The sequence below is a fragment of the Ambystoma mexicanum genome, chromosome 14, assembly GCF_040938575.1.
Source record: "Ambystoma mexicanum isolate Mex_15411 chromosome 14, UKY_AmexF1_1, whole genome shotgun sequence".
In the NCBI taxonomy this organism is placed as follows: domain Eukaryota; kingdom Metazoa; phylum Chordata; class Amphibia; order Caudata; family Ambystomatidae; genus Ambystoma; species Ambystoma mexicanum.
In genome coordinates this window covers 143701333-143717365 of record NC_090940.1, presented here as the reverse complement: position 1 = coordinate 143717365, position 16033 = coordinate 143701333, and the positions used below count along the sequence as shown (strand labels likewise).

Genomic DNA, 16033 nt, shown 5'->3' with positions numbered 1-16033 from the left:
GATTATGAAGTGCAAATAATGCCAACTGCTTTCAATCTGATGCAAATCTTGTCCAGATGTTTCAATAGGCCATTAAGGCGTTCCACCGCCCTGTTGGCTTGCTAGTGATAAATTTAGCACAATTTGTGCTTTATGCCCAATAATGTGGACTTTTGTTTGAAGAGCTCATTAAAGAAATAAGTTCCATTATCAGATCTGAGGATATTACATATTCCCCATCGGGGAAATACTTCCGTACTAGAAATGTGTCTGCTGATTTGGCATTAGGGTGGACAAAGGGTCCCGCTTCAAGCTCAAATGAGAATGGGCCCACCAAAACAATCAACTACCGGAAGTTACTGCACCTGTTAACCATGTTCATATAGTCGATGTGAAGGTGTCAAAAAGGCCCTATGGGACGGGGCATTGTCACTTTCAGTGTCTTAAGGGTGTTACCTAAATTTTACATTTTACATGTGTAAGCAATGCTTGGGGTATCACTACTTTTGCTGAATTATTTTGTCTACAAATCAAGTCTGTGGGGGATAGAGAACACCCTATTTTGATCCATAATTCCTTCTCTTGCTGAGGAGCCTGTGTCTGCAGTTCTATAATCTAGGTCAGTGGGATTGCATTGTAATGGACTGTCATTCTTACCTGATGCAATACTACCTCTGGGGACTACTGTAATATTTCCTCGAGGACACTGTGGGACTTGGCATTTCCAGAAATGCTGCTTCTTGTGCTGTTGAATCAGCTGCATTGTTGCCATAAGTAATTGGGTCTGTACCTTTGGTGTGGGCAGAAATGTGAGGCAGACAACTTTGTGAAGGTTTATCAAAAGATGCCATTTTATTAATGCAAAAGGTTGGATAAACGCCTCACTATCCTTACCGTGATGAGTATTTTCCTGCCTAAAAATAAACTAAAGGAAACACTCTAACAAAAGGCTTATGCCCCTCACACATATACATACAACTCAGCAATGTGATATATGGCACAGTACGATATCTGTCTCTCCTTATAATCTGAGTGAATTCACAGAATTCTCTTGAACAGTTCCAAAAGAATAAGGAAATCCTGTTTTATAACAAAGTTCCAATACAGTTCTTTGGATTCCAACTTGGCAATAAAGGTTCCAACACTTCAGAATTGTTCAACAGGGCTTCTTGCTCTTCCACTTGTGATATTAAGAAGTCAAACAACCTTCTTTTCATGAACCAAGAACATTTTCTTAGTTCATTAGGATCAAAATAAATTTTCTTTGTCAGGAATTTTCTGCAGCAACATATTTGTTTTGGAAATGTTAAAGACTTCAGCAGCAGCTTATACAACACTTGCTTCAGCAATTAAAGTTTGTCAGGATGATTCACTAATATTTCACAAAACATCTCAGTGGTTCTAACACTTCTTCTTTATGACTTGTCAGTGACACTTCACAATACTTCAACTTCTGCCTGGTTTACTTCCATGCCAGGCTAACTACTTCAAGGTTTTCCGTTCTGGTGTACTCTCCTACCAGAACAGAATAAAGGGTCCCAACAACCTCTGACCTGGTGTACTCCCCTGCCAGGCCAGGATAACTACAAACGCCTAGTATTTCTATGGCAAAGATAGATCAGCTTACAACAACTTAGCAATGTCTCTTGCTTCACAACACCTCATTTAAGAATTTCTTCAGGAAAGACAAGATTCACATTGGTGCTATTTATTATACACTTGTGATTCTGCAAGTTATGCTACATGCCTTCTGAATATCCTTTACTAGAAGGGAAGCATTCTTGCCACTCTTGTTTACCCACTTATTCATTAACCAAATACTGATATTAACTCTCTCTATGACTGTTCTTTGGCTTTGGCAATGTGGGTTTAAACCAGTTCCCCTTATGAACCCCTTCAAACATGGACAATAAGCTTTACACACATTCAGGTTTTTATTTGCCTCCTCTTGACTTTGGCAATAATTGTTATTTTTAATTTGCCTTGTTAAAACTCCCTCTTGGCTTTGGCATTGGTGGTTTGTAGGGGGTTCTTGAATGATTGCTCATTCTTTTTGCTGGCTTTCAAACAGACCCACGTCCCTGTAATCCTACCCCTTTGGCCAGATAATCAGTCCACTTGCTCCTTTTAAAGTCAGTTTGGTTTATAAAATATTCGAAAGTACTCTACTTCTTGTATTTTCCTCTATGTGTGTTGCTTCTTATGTTATAATAACTGGTCTGAGCAAGTGGGTGGTTACGGAGCGCTCCGGGGGTCACAATATCTTAGTGAACTCACTGGGTCTGGTGTTCGCGTTCGCTCGCTGTTTCCAGGTCCTCTGCCTCAGTTGCTTCCTGCAGTCTGGCAACCGGCTGTTTGCTGTCTTCTGTGGCCCGTGCCACTTGCACACAGAGCTTGCTCTGCTCCAAAGGCTCTGCGGTGCTCGCCTGCCATCAGAGACAGCCTTCTGTGGGGAATGCCTTTCAAACTTTCGCTTTCCGTTGCGCAGCCTCTGCACTTCAAGTCTCCAAGGGGAAAGCTTCCATCTATGACGCTCCCTGCTGCACAACCTCAGCAATTCTGGCTTCTTGAGGCAAAGACCTTCTCGGGACCGGCAACTACTCGACAGTGCTCCCAGCATCATCTTCTTCCTCCAGATTCTGCTTCTGCTGCAACGTGGAGAGTCCACAACTCCTCCATCTACGGCTACTGCTCTGCTCCTCCTTCTCTCTTTTGCTTTGCACCTGAGGGGGCCTTTTAAGCCTCCCAGTCTCCCTCATATGTGGGTAATATTCATGAACAGGGTGTTCCTCTTCAGCCCTCTCCTTCGCCCCGTACTTTGGGGATTATAGAACTTGGAGTCCATAACATAAAAATCAACTTTTCTCATGGGAATTTTAATCTCGTCTTCATTTCTTTCCTTATCTATATTCCCTACAGTAGTATCATAAGGATTAATTGAAAGATTTGGCTTTACAGGGAAATAAAGATCTTCAGGGATTACATTTGTATTATTTACAGATTTATCTTTACTATTCCTTTGGGAGTTAGGGGAGCATCCAGCTCTATGAAGCTCCATGTTTTTAAAAGGGGTTTCATTTCTCCCAATGCATAAGTGGTTATGAATGTTTTCACCCACATTAAGATATTCAACTTGGTAAGTTAAAAGTTCTTTCTGACAAGTCATTACATCTTTTGGCATTGCTGATTTTTCTTCCATAATGGGAGACAAATACTGGCTCTCATCCAACAGAGTTCTCCTGCTCCCCTGGAGCCCTTCTCCTCCCAGGTGATCCTCCTGGCTAATAACACCCCCAGGGTCAGGATCAGGAATTGTCTGCCTTTCCCTGGCCACCAGGAAGGAGGTTTTAGGTAGGGTTTTTGTGAGGACTCTGCAGGATTCATCAGTCTTCACTGATGTGTAGTGTCATCTGAAGTGTCTTCATACGTAGTGCAATCGTGCACCATGTTATCTGGCTGTACTGGCTCTCCAATGAATGTTGCTGGATTGACTGTGTTACATCCGACGATGTGAATGGAAGGGTTTGACAATCTGACCTCGTATCCCGATGCTCTCTCGGTGGTGAGAGTGGTTTTCGATTTTTGTAGTATGACATAAACTGCATGGTCTGTGTATAATGTGACCCGGCATCCTATTGTGATTGCGGATTGATTTCTGTATGGTGAAGGAAGCTGATGCTAGAACCTGTTCGCATTGGAATTGTCCCTGCATCACTGGGTCTAAGAGGCCATTGTAATAAGCCAAAGGCTTATGTCCCATTGATGTTCGTTAGGTGAGGACAGCCATTATCACTTGGCCATTTGAATGTGAGAACAGGAATAATTATTTTTGTAATCTCGTGTTGCTAAAACAGGTGCATTACTGATTGCATTTTTTAGTTCCTGAAATGAGTCTCCTCATCTGTCCATGTAATGAGTCCCTTAACTTAAGGTTTGTCGTAGGAGGAATAATCAAAGATCCACGCCCTACAATAGTTACATAATCCTAGGTATTGCTACAGTTATTTGACCGTGGTAGGCTGCAGAGTGTGGTGCACTGCTGCTGTTCTTTCTGCAGGTACTCTCTTCCCTGCTGCTAATATTATCTGCCTTAGGTATACAACCTCTTGCTGGCAATATTGTAGTTTCTCTTTGTCCACCTTGTATCCCTTATCCACCAATAAAATCGAAAGTGTAACTGAGTCATTTCTATACTGCTCTTCTGTCGTGCTGCACACTAGGAGGTCGTCTACACATTGGATTACTGTGCTCTGTATTTGTAGGTTTCCTATGTGCATTTGAGATACCCTGTTGAAAATGGTCAGGGATTCACAATATACTTGTGGCAATTAAGTGTGTTGGAACCTTTGTCCACTGTAAGTGAACGCTGTGAGAGCCTGATGCTGCGCTGTGCATAACCCATCAAAAGTGACAGTCGATGGGAGTTTACACTGAAGTTCCATTCCCATGAGCAACTGAGATTGGCCTCCTTAAACCAGCATACTATCAAAACCCTGCTTAAAATCGGATTGTCAGGGCTATGCAGGCCGCACAGGCACTGGTACTAACGGAAAATGTAGAGGCTGGATACGCCCTTTTTAATGCCACCTCAATCTTTTTATCAGTGGAGTCCACAGGGTGGTTTCTTGCAACAGGACTGAAGTTTGAGCTGATAGGTTGCAGGCTAGTGGGTCTACTTTTGGTGCTGGTAGGAACTCTCCCTCAAAACCAGTTAGCGGGTATCTGCAAACCACAAAAAGGGGGAGACCCGGGTGGTCAACCTCCTTCCACTCCTTCAGAATAAGTGTCCTGATAGCTTTATGAACGGGGAGTCCTTCTGGTTCTAGCACAATGTTATTCCGAAAGAGGTCATCGTCATCCTGATCTTCAGGCACTGAATTTGGTAACCCCAGAGCTTCTCTGATATGTCTGAGTTTCTGCCAGACCATCCCAGTAACGTGCCTTCCTTTGTGGAGCTTCTGCCACCGCCTCTGGCAGCAATAGTGTTTTCAAGGGGGCTGCTGCCATTTTATGCTCGCTAAACACAGCCGCTACAGCGGCTGCTATCAGTTGATGAAAACTCTCTTCTTGCATCGAAATATCTGAAGGCGTAGCAGGAGGCCACAGCATAGGTTTAGAGACTGCGGGTCCCGGGAGACTGATCCGGGGCTGTAGGCTCCAAATGATTTTTCTGCTCCATGCACTTTCTTGGGCCTACCTTTGCAGCCCAGCGTGCATACTCTGTAGCCAGGGCTATAAATTGGGTAAGAAATCAAGGGGAGGGGGCCCTCATTTGGGGTTGTGGCCTGTGGGATGGGCGTGGCCTAAAAAGTACAAACTGTAGTAAGGTACACAAACAAATAGATAATGCATGTAAGCATTTATATATTTGTATGCGTACCTTATTATGGTTTGTGTAGTATGCAAGACATATTTTATAAGCTATATATATATAGAACATATGTATATGTAACACATTTCTGTGTTTATAAAAGATGGCTTGAAAAGTACACAAACCATAGTAAGGTACGCACACAAATATATAACATTTAAATATTTGTGTGCATACCTTATGGCTTGCATACTTTTCAAGCCATCTTTTTTAAACATTTCTATGTTTATAAAAGATGGCTTGAAAAGCACACAATTCAAGCCATCTTTTATAAAGCTTTGCCGATGGACAAAGTGCATCTTTGTCCGTCGGCAAAGGTTTATAAAAGATGGCTTGAATTGTGTACTTTTCAAGCCATCTTTTATAAACCGCTAAATATGTTTAGGAATCCCCAGGTTCGCCGAGGGCTAAGGACGCCTTGGCGACCTGGGGAAACAAAGGCCCAGTAACTTCCTCTGGTGACCCCTTGCGTGAGGGGTCACCAGTGGAAGTTACAGTGACTGACAGAAGTGCCAGCCAGTCACAGGGTTGCTGTGGCTGGCAGGCACTTCTGTCAGCTTGACTGACTTAATGATGGCGCATCTCCTGTTGCTGCTGCAACGGGATAATGTGTCCTGCCAATGTTATGGTGGAACTGGGGGGACCCGGCAGGGCCCCGGCTCAGCCCCACTTTTTGGACTGCCTGTAGCAGTGTGCAGGGAGCCCAACCAAACATTTGTTTGGTGCCTCGCTACCAGGTTTGCTATCAGGGCTTTAAGATGGCTGGGGCCGAGCCCCGGCAGGCTCTGAAATCTCGTTTTGAGGTGGGGCCCTGCCGGGGCTCACTAGTCTCCCCTGGCAGCCCCGGCCACTACATTGTTGCGGGGGGAGCTGGTCATGGACATATTACCAGCTCCCCGCATGATACTATGGGACACCATTATCAGGAGGCTCAGTGCCTCGGAGAATTGAAGGATGGGGGCTGGTCATGGACATTGCACCAGCCGCCTGCATGATACTAGGGACAACAGTATCAGGACGCTCAGTGCCTCGGAGGATTGAAGGATGGGGACTGGTCATGGACATCGCACCAGCCCCCCCTTTGACACTATGGGACACCAGTGTCAGTGTGGCATTATCCTTCTGAGGATGGTGGGGTGGGGGCTGCTTGTGGACCTCGCATCAGACCCCCCCACTGAGATGCTATGGGACACCAGCATCTGAGAGTCCCTGCGCCTCGAGGGGTGGGAGGCATCAGCCTACCAGCTCTTGCGGACCCCAGCTGCCTTCCTGGCAGGGGGGCCCCATGGCAACCTGCCCTGCAGGCCAGAATGAGATACACATGCTCAGATCATTCCGTTATGGAGTCTGCCGCCGTTCTGTCACAGTCATGGCCCATCTAAAAAGGGCAATACACGGGGAGGGACACATCCCCTTAAAGGGGCAACACACATGGGAGGGTTCACTACACAACATCCCTCCTTTTTCATAAGGAACAAAACACCCGGTAATACACTGGAACTGATTTTCCCCCCTCCCGTTACATAACGACATTACTTCAGAGTCAGGGGACCAACTTCAAACAGAATGTGCTGTTAACAAACATATGGTCTCACATTCTTTTATACATATCACCTACCGACCCATCGACCTCAGGTGACGGTCACAGGGGAGGAGGCCCCTGGTGGACGGTTGGCAGTTGGACCACAAGCTACAAACCCTTTATTAACCTGGGGTACGGACTTGCCACCATTGCCTGACACTCACAGATAGCCACTGGTACCATATAGAGCACCCCTACCAAATGCAGGAGCACAGCTTCACATCACTGTCTTTTATGGAGACCACTTTAAGCATGTAAATCCTATGCAGGTTCACAGCATCACAACGCATGTTTACTGAGTCCTCTTAAAGCAATGGCAGGACTGCAGGAGACCAGTTTGTTTTCCATCGGTGTCCATTCAGGAGTGACTTCCCGGGTCCAGGTCCATTGAGGGTATAGTTCACGGCCGGCAAAGCCGCACCTGGCAGGTACCAGGGGCCACATCGGCATAGTCCCCTGATGTTCAGAGCAGGGCAGCGAGACGCAGGTTGCAGGGCGTCCAGGCTGCTCCATGTGCTGTTGATAGGGCACAGTGCTGTAGATCGGGCACGGGGTGACAGGACATCACTCACCCCCCTCTTTGCAATGCTCCCCCAGTCAGGAGTGTCTTTCCTCCAGGGGTACAGGAGGGCGTACAAGCACTCATGATGAGCTGCAACCCATACCCTGCCTGTTGCACTGCTTCTGGGTGTTGGTTTGGTCGGACACAAGTTGTTGACTGAACTCCGGGGGGGGAAGGGCGGCAGGTACCTCCCCCAAGCCCACGTTAGCCTGGTCTAGCGACAGCATGGCATGCAGGGCGACACCAGCGGTAGGCAGTCCAGGAACCTTCGTGGCTCGGTATCCAGGCCACCTGTGGGGCAGGCACGGTGGCTGTAGTGGCTCAGTGTTGGGGCCACTTACACGGCAAGCAGGTTGACTATGGTGGTATCGTGTTGGGGGTCGCTTGCTGCCTAAGTCTCACCACTGCAGTAGGGGGCGCCCTCTGGTTTCCTGGCAGTGCAGGGCACCCATTGTCCAGTGTATGAGGGCTTCAACGTTGTCTAGTCCTGCGCGTGCAGCATTCCTGGTACAGTGGTTCTCGTGCTATTTACAGTGCACGGGGACTCGCATGCTCCTGGCTTGGCATCCTGAGGATCATCAGGGTGGTAGTCCTCTTCCCAGTGTGTCCCTTATTTGTGCTGCTTCGGTGCGCAGAGTCCTTCCCCTTTTACAACTCTGTCACAAGAGCATTCTGGATTGAATGGCCCAGGACCATGACCCACCACGGCAGCCGTTTGCCCAGGACTTCCAGGGGTTATTGTCAGGCGGCAACGTGCATGTTTGCACTGCTGGGTGGGCACCGGGCTATGTACCCACCGGAGCAACTGCATCTTTTATAGTCGGCAAAATGCTGCCACTTGCGGGGGCTTTTGCAGCTTGGGTTTGTCGGGGATGCTGCCTCCTTCAGGTTATTTTCCTTGCTCCGAGCTGGAGCTGCACAATGGCCTGGACTAGGCCATCAGCTCCTTTAGTCCAGCTCTGGCATGGAGCATGCATATTTTCTTTCTTCACCGCCTGGCCCAGGGTCTGCTCCGGTAAGGAGCATGCACTTTTTTTCCCTGCTCCTGCCGGAGCACTGCACACTTCTGCCAGCGGCCCGGGCTCTTGCACGGAAGCCTAACTTTTCTTTGCTCCTTGCCGGAGCACCTCTTTTAATGTCACCGCTCGGACCGGGATTGCTGTGGGGGCTCCGGCGGCGGCACAACACGAAGCAGTGCTGCCGCCCGCCGGTGGGGGGGGGCACCTGTCCTTCGCTCCAGACTGGAGCACGGGATCCTCTGTTGCCCGGCAGCCCAGGACCTCAATGGGGGCTGCCGGCGCAGCTCACCCGCCTTGTCAGGCTTTTCTTCTCCCCAGCGGGAGGTTGCTAAGGTTGCGGCTGGGGTCGCTCCATTGTTTCATCCCCCATGGCGGCAGGGGTTGTTGCCGGCTCTCCTTCCCCGCAGCATGGCGGGACTGCAACGTTTCCTCTTCTTTTCCCTCCCTGGCCAGACGAGCACCCTCATTGCAGAGGGCTGTGGCCAGGGAGGATCCACAGGCAGGGCTCACCCACTCCACAGGCTGCCCCTTCCTTTCTGAGGGGCAGTACGGCTCATCTCTTCATGGCAACGGCCGCACACCACTTCTTCGCCCGTGGGCTGCACAACTCCTCGGTTTGCGGCGGATGCCACAGGGGAAAGGGGAGTTTCACTCTCTTCGCCACAGGAACCGCCATTTTCTTCTTCTGTTTCCGCTCACTTCTCTTTTTGGTGGAACGCTGCAGGGGCGTGCCTCACCGCAGGGTGGGCCGGGCCTGCACTGCGGCTGTGAGGCGTAGGCCAAACCAGCAGTGTTGCCAACCTAGCGACTTTCTCGCTATATTTAGCGAGAAAGTACGCCCCCCTAGCGACTTTTTTATAAAAAAGCGGCTAGCGAGAAATCTAGCTACTTTTTTCAATTGGTTTGGAGACTTGCTCATTTATGCAAGTTTCCAAACCAATTGAAAAAAGTGCTGTAATTCGCCCGTTTTCTAACGGGAGTAATGTAAAAACACACAAATAACTTAAAAGGGAGGTGTTAAAAGGGGAGGGGGCCACAGTAAAACACACTTATAACTTAAAAGGGAGGTGTTAAAAGGGGAGGGGGCCACAGTAAAAGCCATAAATCGCAGGGGGAAAGAGGGGGTAATTATGCAAATTGGGCAGTGACGTCATCTAGCTACTTCTGGCGACTTCTAGGGGAGCCAATAGCTACTTTCTTCACTGAGGAGTTGGCAACACTGCAAACCAGACCTGCGGTGTGGTTGAACGCTCTGCTCCTCGCTCTTCCTCCTTTCCCCCCCCCAATACTCACAGCAGCAGGAGTCGTGCCACGTGGACTCGTCCTCGTCGCCAGTGTTACGGGGGGGAGCTGGTCATGGACATCGCACCAGCTCCACGCATGATACTATGGGACACCAGTATCGGGAGGCACAGTGCCTCAGAGGATTGAAGGATGGGGGATGGTCATGGACATCGCACGAGCCCCCCCTGGGACACTATGGGACACCAGTGTCAGTGAGGCCTTACCCTTCTGAGGATGGTGGGGTGCCGGCTGATCGTGGACCTCGCATCAGCCCCCAGCCCCCACTGAGATGATATGGGACACCAGCATCTGTGAGGCCCTGTGCTTCGAGGGGTGGCAGGCATCAGCCTACCAGCTCTTGCAGACCCCAGCTGCCTTCCTGCAAGGGGGCCCCATGGCAACCTGGTCTGCAGGCCAGAATGAGAGACACATGCTCAGATCATTCAGTTATGGAGTCTGCAGCCGTTCTGTCACACGTGCTTGCAGGGCTCCTTTTTATTAGCTTTAAAAGGGCAATGCACTGGGGAGGGACACATCCCCTTAAAGGGGCAACACACACAGGAGGGTTCCCTACACAACATACATGACGAGGATTTTTTCTAAAGTCTGAAGCTCTCGCTCATGTGCGAGAGCTTCAGGCTGCAGAAAAAAATGCCTTTCATCCATAATGGTGCCGCCGCACCTGCGAGGCAGCCCTTTGTTGGATCCAGTTTCCGCGGCTCTGTGCGCGTGGAGACTGGATCAGTGATGAGGATAGGCCGCGCGGCCGCTATGTCGCATCTCCAGCAGGAGCAAAGAAACCACGCAGCACACAGTGCGTTGGTTGGCCCGGAACTGCCTCCCGTGCTCGGAGGCGGGGCTTTTATTAGAGCGCTCTGCTTCACCGCGTAGCGGGACGCAGGGCGGATGCAACACCCTTCAAGCAAGAGATGCCAGTGGGCCGGCACCACCATTATGGAGAGAAACGTGAAGCCACTGGAAGCAGAGTGCTTGTTTACTAAATCCTGAAGCTCCCACGCATTCGCGGGAGTTTCAGTCTTCAGGAAAAAGGCCTCAGCTTCCAGTGGCCTCGCCCTTTCAGCCTTAATGGTGACGCTGCCCCTCCCCAGCTGGCGAGGGGCAGCGCCACCATTAAGGCTGAATAGGCGAGGCGCTGTCCTATGCCAGGCAAGCCTTTAGAAAACAAATGCAGAGATCAGCACCCTCTACCAATGGGTAGAGGGTACTGATCTCTACAAAAGGCTGCTTGGCAGGAGTGCCAGTAGCCCATTCAGCCAGGCTCGTCTGTTAGGCCACGCCCCCCTTGATGAGCCCCGGTTCTCTTGGCAGTGCCACTTAAGGGCCAGGCACTTTGTGTTATGCAACAAAATGCTGTGATCACTGTTTGATGGCATGTCTAAGACCTGCGCTGCAGAAAACAAGCCCTTGCTGCCGTCCATCGCACTAGACCTACCCTGCGGGGTCTTGCAAGCCCTCAGCAGCTGGTCATGCCCGGCAGTGACCGACCAGAAACGGTGGTGCTCGCAGTGTGCCATTGGATGCTTCGCAGTGCCAAATGCATATCCCTAGAACGCGTAAAGCCCAGCAATACCAACATATTAAAAGAATGCATTCGATTTAAAACAAAATTACTTCTGTCATCAGGAAAGGGCAAAGAGTCCCTCACATAGACGGGCTAAAAAAATAGGCCGATTCAATGGTGGGAGAGTTCTTAGTAGAGAAATTAAAGGAAAGAACCCAAACATGGAGGAAGTACTTCTTAGTTTCAAGGCCTCCATGTTAACCTTGGGAAAGGGTAGTTTGGGGAGCCTGTCTTGAGTGACTGTGCCTCAATTATGTAAGGACTGTGAATGATGAGGAAGATGGACAAAGGGGTAATAAACCGTTTAACATTTTAACGGCTCGTATGGGTTCTATATCGTTTTATTTTGACTTGGAAGACATGACAAACTCCTAAGAAGATTGAGTATTTTTTTTTGTTCGATTTCTGGTCTGCTCCCGGACCTCTTATTTTCTTCTAACCACATTTTCATCCTCTTTATTTATCTTTCCCCAACCGACCATACACATTTCATCTATTGTCGGTAGACTAGTTTGGTGGTATCCCGCCGGTAAATCTGGTGGGATACCACCATACGGAATTACTGTTACAGGCACTTGGAATGCCAGAATTACTGGCATATTGCAAGTGCCAGTAAGGCTGGGTATTCCCCAATCCATGGAATCCAATAGGGCTCTGTGGGGGGAATTGCAGATATTACCGGCACTGGTAATACCGGTGCTGGTAATACCAGCATTTTCTGGTGGCGGGGTGCCGTAATTACCGGCAACTCGGAGCTGCAGTTAAATCCAGCCACCCCACCACCAAACTTGGAGTGTGCCGGTACGGTAGCATGCCAGTATGTGGTAATACCCTTAGGTCCTTCGACTCATTGGAATGTTTTTAGTTTTTTTTATGGACGCTCTTCCTTATGTCCTATATACACACGGCCTAATAAAGTGTTTTTGTTCTGTGCTTAGAACATGTGTATAAGCGCTAAATGGGAGGGGTGGGGGTTGAAATCTTTGTACAGCACCCACCCTTACCCCCAAAGGAGCCAAGTCATATTTTTGGGTTGCAGCACTTTGGGCCCCAGGGGAAGGGGGACTGGTGTTGAGAAGGGTGTTGGGGGGGGGTATAAGGGGGCTGTATTAAACTGCAGTTTGTGTAATGACTAGAGCTTCTAATCAAATGCTGAACTCTTTTGAATCCTAGCAACCTGATGCTGACGGATGACACTTTATTGACGCTGGGTCACCTGATGCATTTGGAAGAACTCGATATTTCCAACAAGCAGTTACTGACACCCGAAGGAATCTTGTACTTCCGCAAGACAACCAAAGACCGAGTTCTTCTAATCCTGGAACGACCCGCCACTATTCCAGAATGTCAGATATTTTTTACCCTCTATGACTAACCAATATTATTTGTGCATCTGTTAACAAAATAAAGCATTTTGATATCCACCTGGTGGGCCCTTTCCTTCAACCAGTGACTCAGCCTGCTTGATTAATACATTAATAATGTATTGTGGCTTTCCATAACACATTTCCCTGGGATTAGTATGAGTGAACATCGCTTGTAGTTTTTCATTGAAATGACCCTAGCGACCTTGCAGTGGACATAAAGTGCTATATCCGTTAATTTGAAGATTATGCTGGTTTGGTAAAGGTGGCATCAATATAAGGGTCCCCAGTAAGTAATATCTACTTATCGTCATTAATAGTGAATACGGTGAGAGAACAACTGCAACAGCCTTTGAAAAACACCCTGCAGTTTGTCTCAGGAGGATAGTTTAGGGGCAACGTGCTTGCATTGGAAGCAAGAGGACACCGAGCAACACAGGTTCGATCCTCGGGTCCGCGCTTAGAAACCTCTGGGTATTAAGCGCTTATAAATAACCTATCATACCAGTAGAAACATTGCGGTGGGGGGAGTAGCTCAACACATCAGGTAAACACAGGCTAATTCATTTCTGCTTCGAATGTGGGAACACGGACAGCTTAACATGCACCGCTGCACACCGTAGATTTTGAATTTTCTGCTACAAAATAATCCCGCAGATGAAAGCATTTGCATATTGGTATACTGGTATAATGTAACCAGGTCATGCCATTCCTGCATTGGTGGTGGTTCTCACCTAGTCTCAACACTCTAGCTCAACACTAAAATGAGATGGATATAAACCTTCAAATAAATCAAAACCTGGTTAATGTTCCTCTGGGAAGCTCCAGTTACATTATTGTCTAGCCTGTCTATGCCTTTAGAGAAGGTGACCAGCCATATGGAAATCCATCTTCGCCCTGCCACCAATGGGAGCGGTCCAGTTAACATGTTTTGGCTACATCTCTTCTGCATGGGAACACAAGAAATCCCAGATGCATTTTAGTCCCATTAGGCCTCGTCCGTGATGTGCAGCTTCATGACCTAGGCACAGCAAGCAAAGGGGCAGCATCTGGACTTGCATCCTCCCACTGAGTAAGACTCTTGACGCCAAAAAGTGATAACTGGAATGCTTTGAAGTAATCATAACTACTGGGGACGTCTTTGAGCAGCTAGTATTCCATTGTTATAGCACATATGGGCTATTTAGAGAAAGGGGCCAAAGATATATAAATAAGTCTTTGTCCTGCTACCAAACATCAGGGCACACATACTTGGCTTTTTTTATTTATTTATTTATTTTAAAGTGCTTTTGGTTAATTAAAACCTTATACACTACAAAAGTTTTACATTAACCATACCTAGTTACATATTTCACATAGAAAAACATTAGCCAACACATTTAATAATAAATTCTTGTTTACAGACTAGATTTTAAAAAGAAAAAAACACATTTACAAAATACATCCCATTACACGCTTCCAAATATAAAAGGCTGCCCCAATAAAAACCTTAATTTCTCCGTCATAAATAACTGACCAAAATTGGTCTGATTCAATTCTTTGCATGTCCCCTACTAAATTTGAATACCCTTTAGTGTAGTATTCTTTTAAGTTTGGGCAGAAAGTTAAAATATGTCTTACTGTCTCCACCTCGATATTACAGTATCTACACAATCTTTCTGCACGAGGAGTTTTTGTTCTTGCCCCGATAATTTCATTACACGGGAGAATGTTCAGCCGTAATTGAAGTATGAATCTTCTCATAGCTTTATTTCCCGTGTTAAGCAGATACTGTCTTGGTGTAGCAGGCTTGAGGCCTTGGAGAGCATAAAAGGAGTATCTAGACTTTTTGTATAAATAGGACTAGGGCTTTGCATGGCAGGTCTGTGCAGCCAGACAGGCAAAGTGTAAGGACTGAGGATTTAGGCTGCTCCTTTTTTAATTGTTGTTGGAAGATCTGGTTGAACCCTCCTTGAAGTCACTGCCTCTAACACCATCTCCCTCAGCCACTTCTGACTATCACCACCCAAGAGAAGGCAGCCTCTATGCCTTGATCAACGGTCACTACTTACATCCCACTCACCAACCATAGTAGGTAGCGTGTATGCTTTGGTCAAGTACTAGTCATTTATATGGTGCCTTTTCCTACTTGGATGGCCTCAGCGCACTTGTGGTGGGAACGCCCTCGGGGACAGAAGTCCAGATATGTGACCATCCTCAGAAAAGGCTTAGAATGTTTGTGTGCACTTGGCCAAGATTAGGAATTAGGTTGGCTGGCTATGCTCCAGTTAGCAACCCAAGAGGTCGGGAATGTGGATGGGTGCTGAGGGAGTTCACGAGAGTGCGCTGGTGCAAGAGACTGATTATGTGTCCAGCTAGACCGAATATTGTTGTAGGTTGCCGCTGTATTCTAATGGCAGAGGTTTTGAGGCAATTCTGGTATAAGGAAGCGAAAATGTTGTGTCCAGCTAGCCTGCATTTGTCGTAGTCCTAGCTGCTGGGACAAATCTTTGAATGCCATCTCTTCTGTCATAGGGGGTGCTCCTCCTCATGAAGCCAGGGAGGTGGGACCACTAACTCATAGTCCCCCTGGGGGTGTTACACAGTGGGAGGATTTCATGTGGAGGGATCCCCCATATGGGACAAGGGACGACTATCTGAAGAGAATGCGGTATCCCGGCCAATCATCTGACCCAAAACACCCTTACTAGAGCCCTAACAACAACCCCTTTCTTAATAGGGTCATGAGTTATTGTCACCCTAACATTCCCCTAGAAAGTACTGGGACGAAGAATAGGAATTACCTAAGTGAAGATCCCTTTGCCAGTACTGTGACGAAGAACTCCATTGACTCACAAGGGAGCCACAAGATCAGTTCTGTGATGAGGGAGAAGTGCAGAGGCATGAAGATTATGTATTATGTAAGTCAGTAACCACATTGAGCTGTCTAGTGGTTACTGACTTCCTATTGGTCTGCTGTCGGAACAACTCTACGGGTGTCCTAAAGTCCTGGGAGCTGCTGGAGAGAAAAGCCACAGCTCAGGAAGGAACCAGTGTCTTGCAGTGGAGCAACCGCTGACAAAGAGAAGAGATAGGTGAACACAGCTGGAGATGGAAAGCACAGTCCAGAGAGGAGAAGTGATCGGCATAGCTGCCGACGACCGAGGAAGCACCCGAATGCTACTGGAGCATTGCAGCTGAGCACCACCACTCGGAAGACGCGTACCACACAAACAGGTACACGGGCAGACCGAGAGGTGCTAGAGGTCTGGGAGGAATCTGGGAACAACTTCAGAGTGCAAGATCAGAAG

The 16033-nt window shown here is 48.0% G+C and overlaps 1 protein-coding gene across 2 annotated transcripts in view; it reads left to right on the top strand.

The window, feature by feature from the left end:
* The window catches only part of LOC138527502 (uncharacterized), a 260309-nt gene extending 247505 nt beyond the window's left edge, over positions 1 to 12804 (top strand). The window contains exon 5 of one of the 2 annotated variants that reach the window (XM_069638745.1): positions 12553 to 12804. In XM_069638745.1, the coding sequence (XP_069494846.1) occupies positions 12553 to 12754 (202 nt within the window). In that variant the 3' untranslated portion in view covers positions 12755 to 12804. The remainder of the gene's footprint in view (positions 1 to 12552) is intronic. The other variant, XM_069638744.1, reaches the window with a different exon arrangement.
* Positions 12805 to 16033: the final 3229 nt, after the last annotated feature.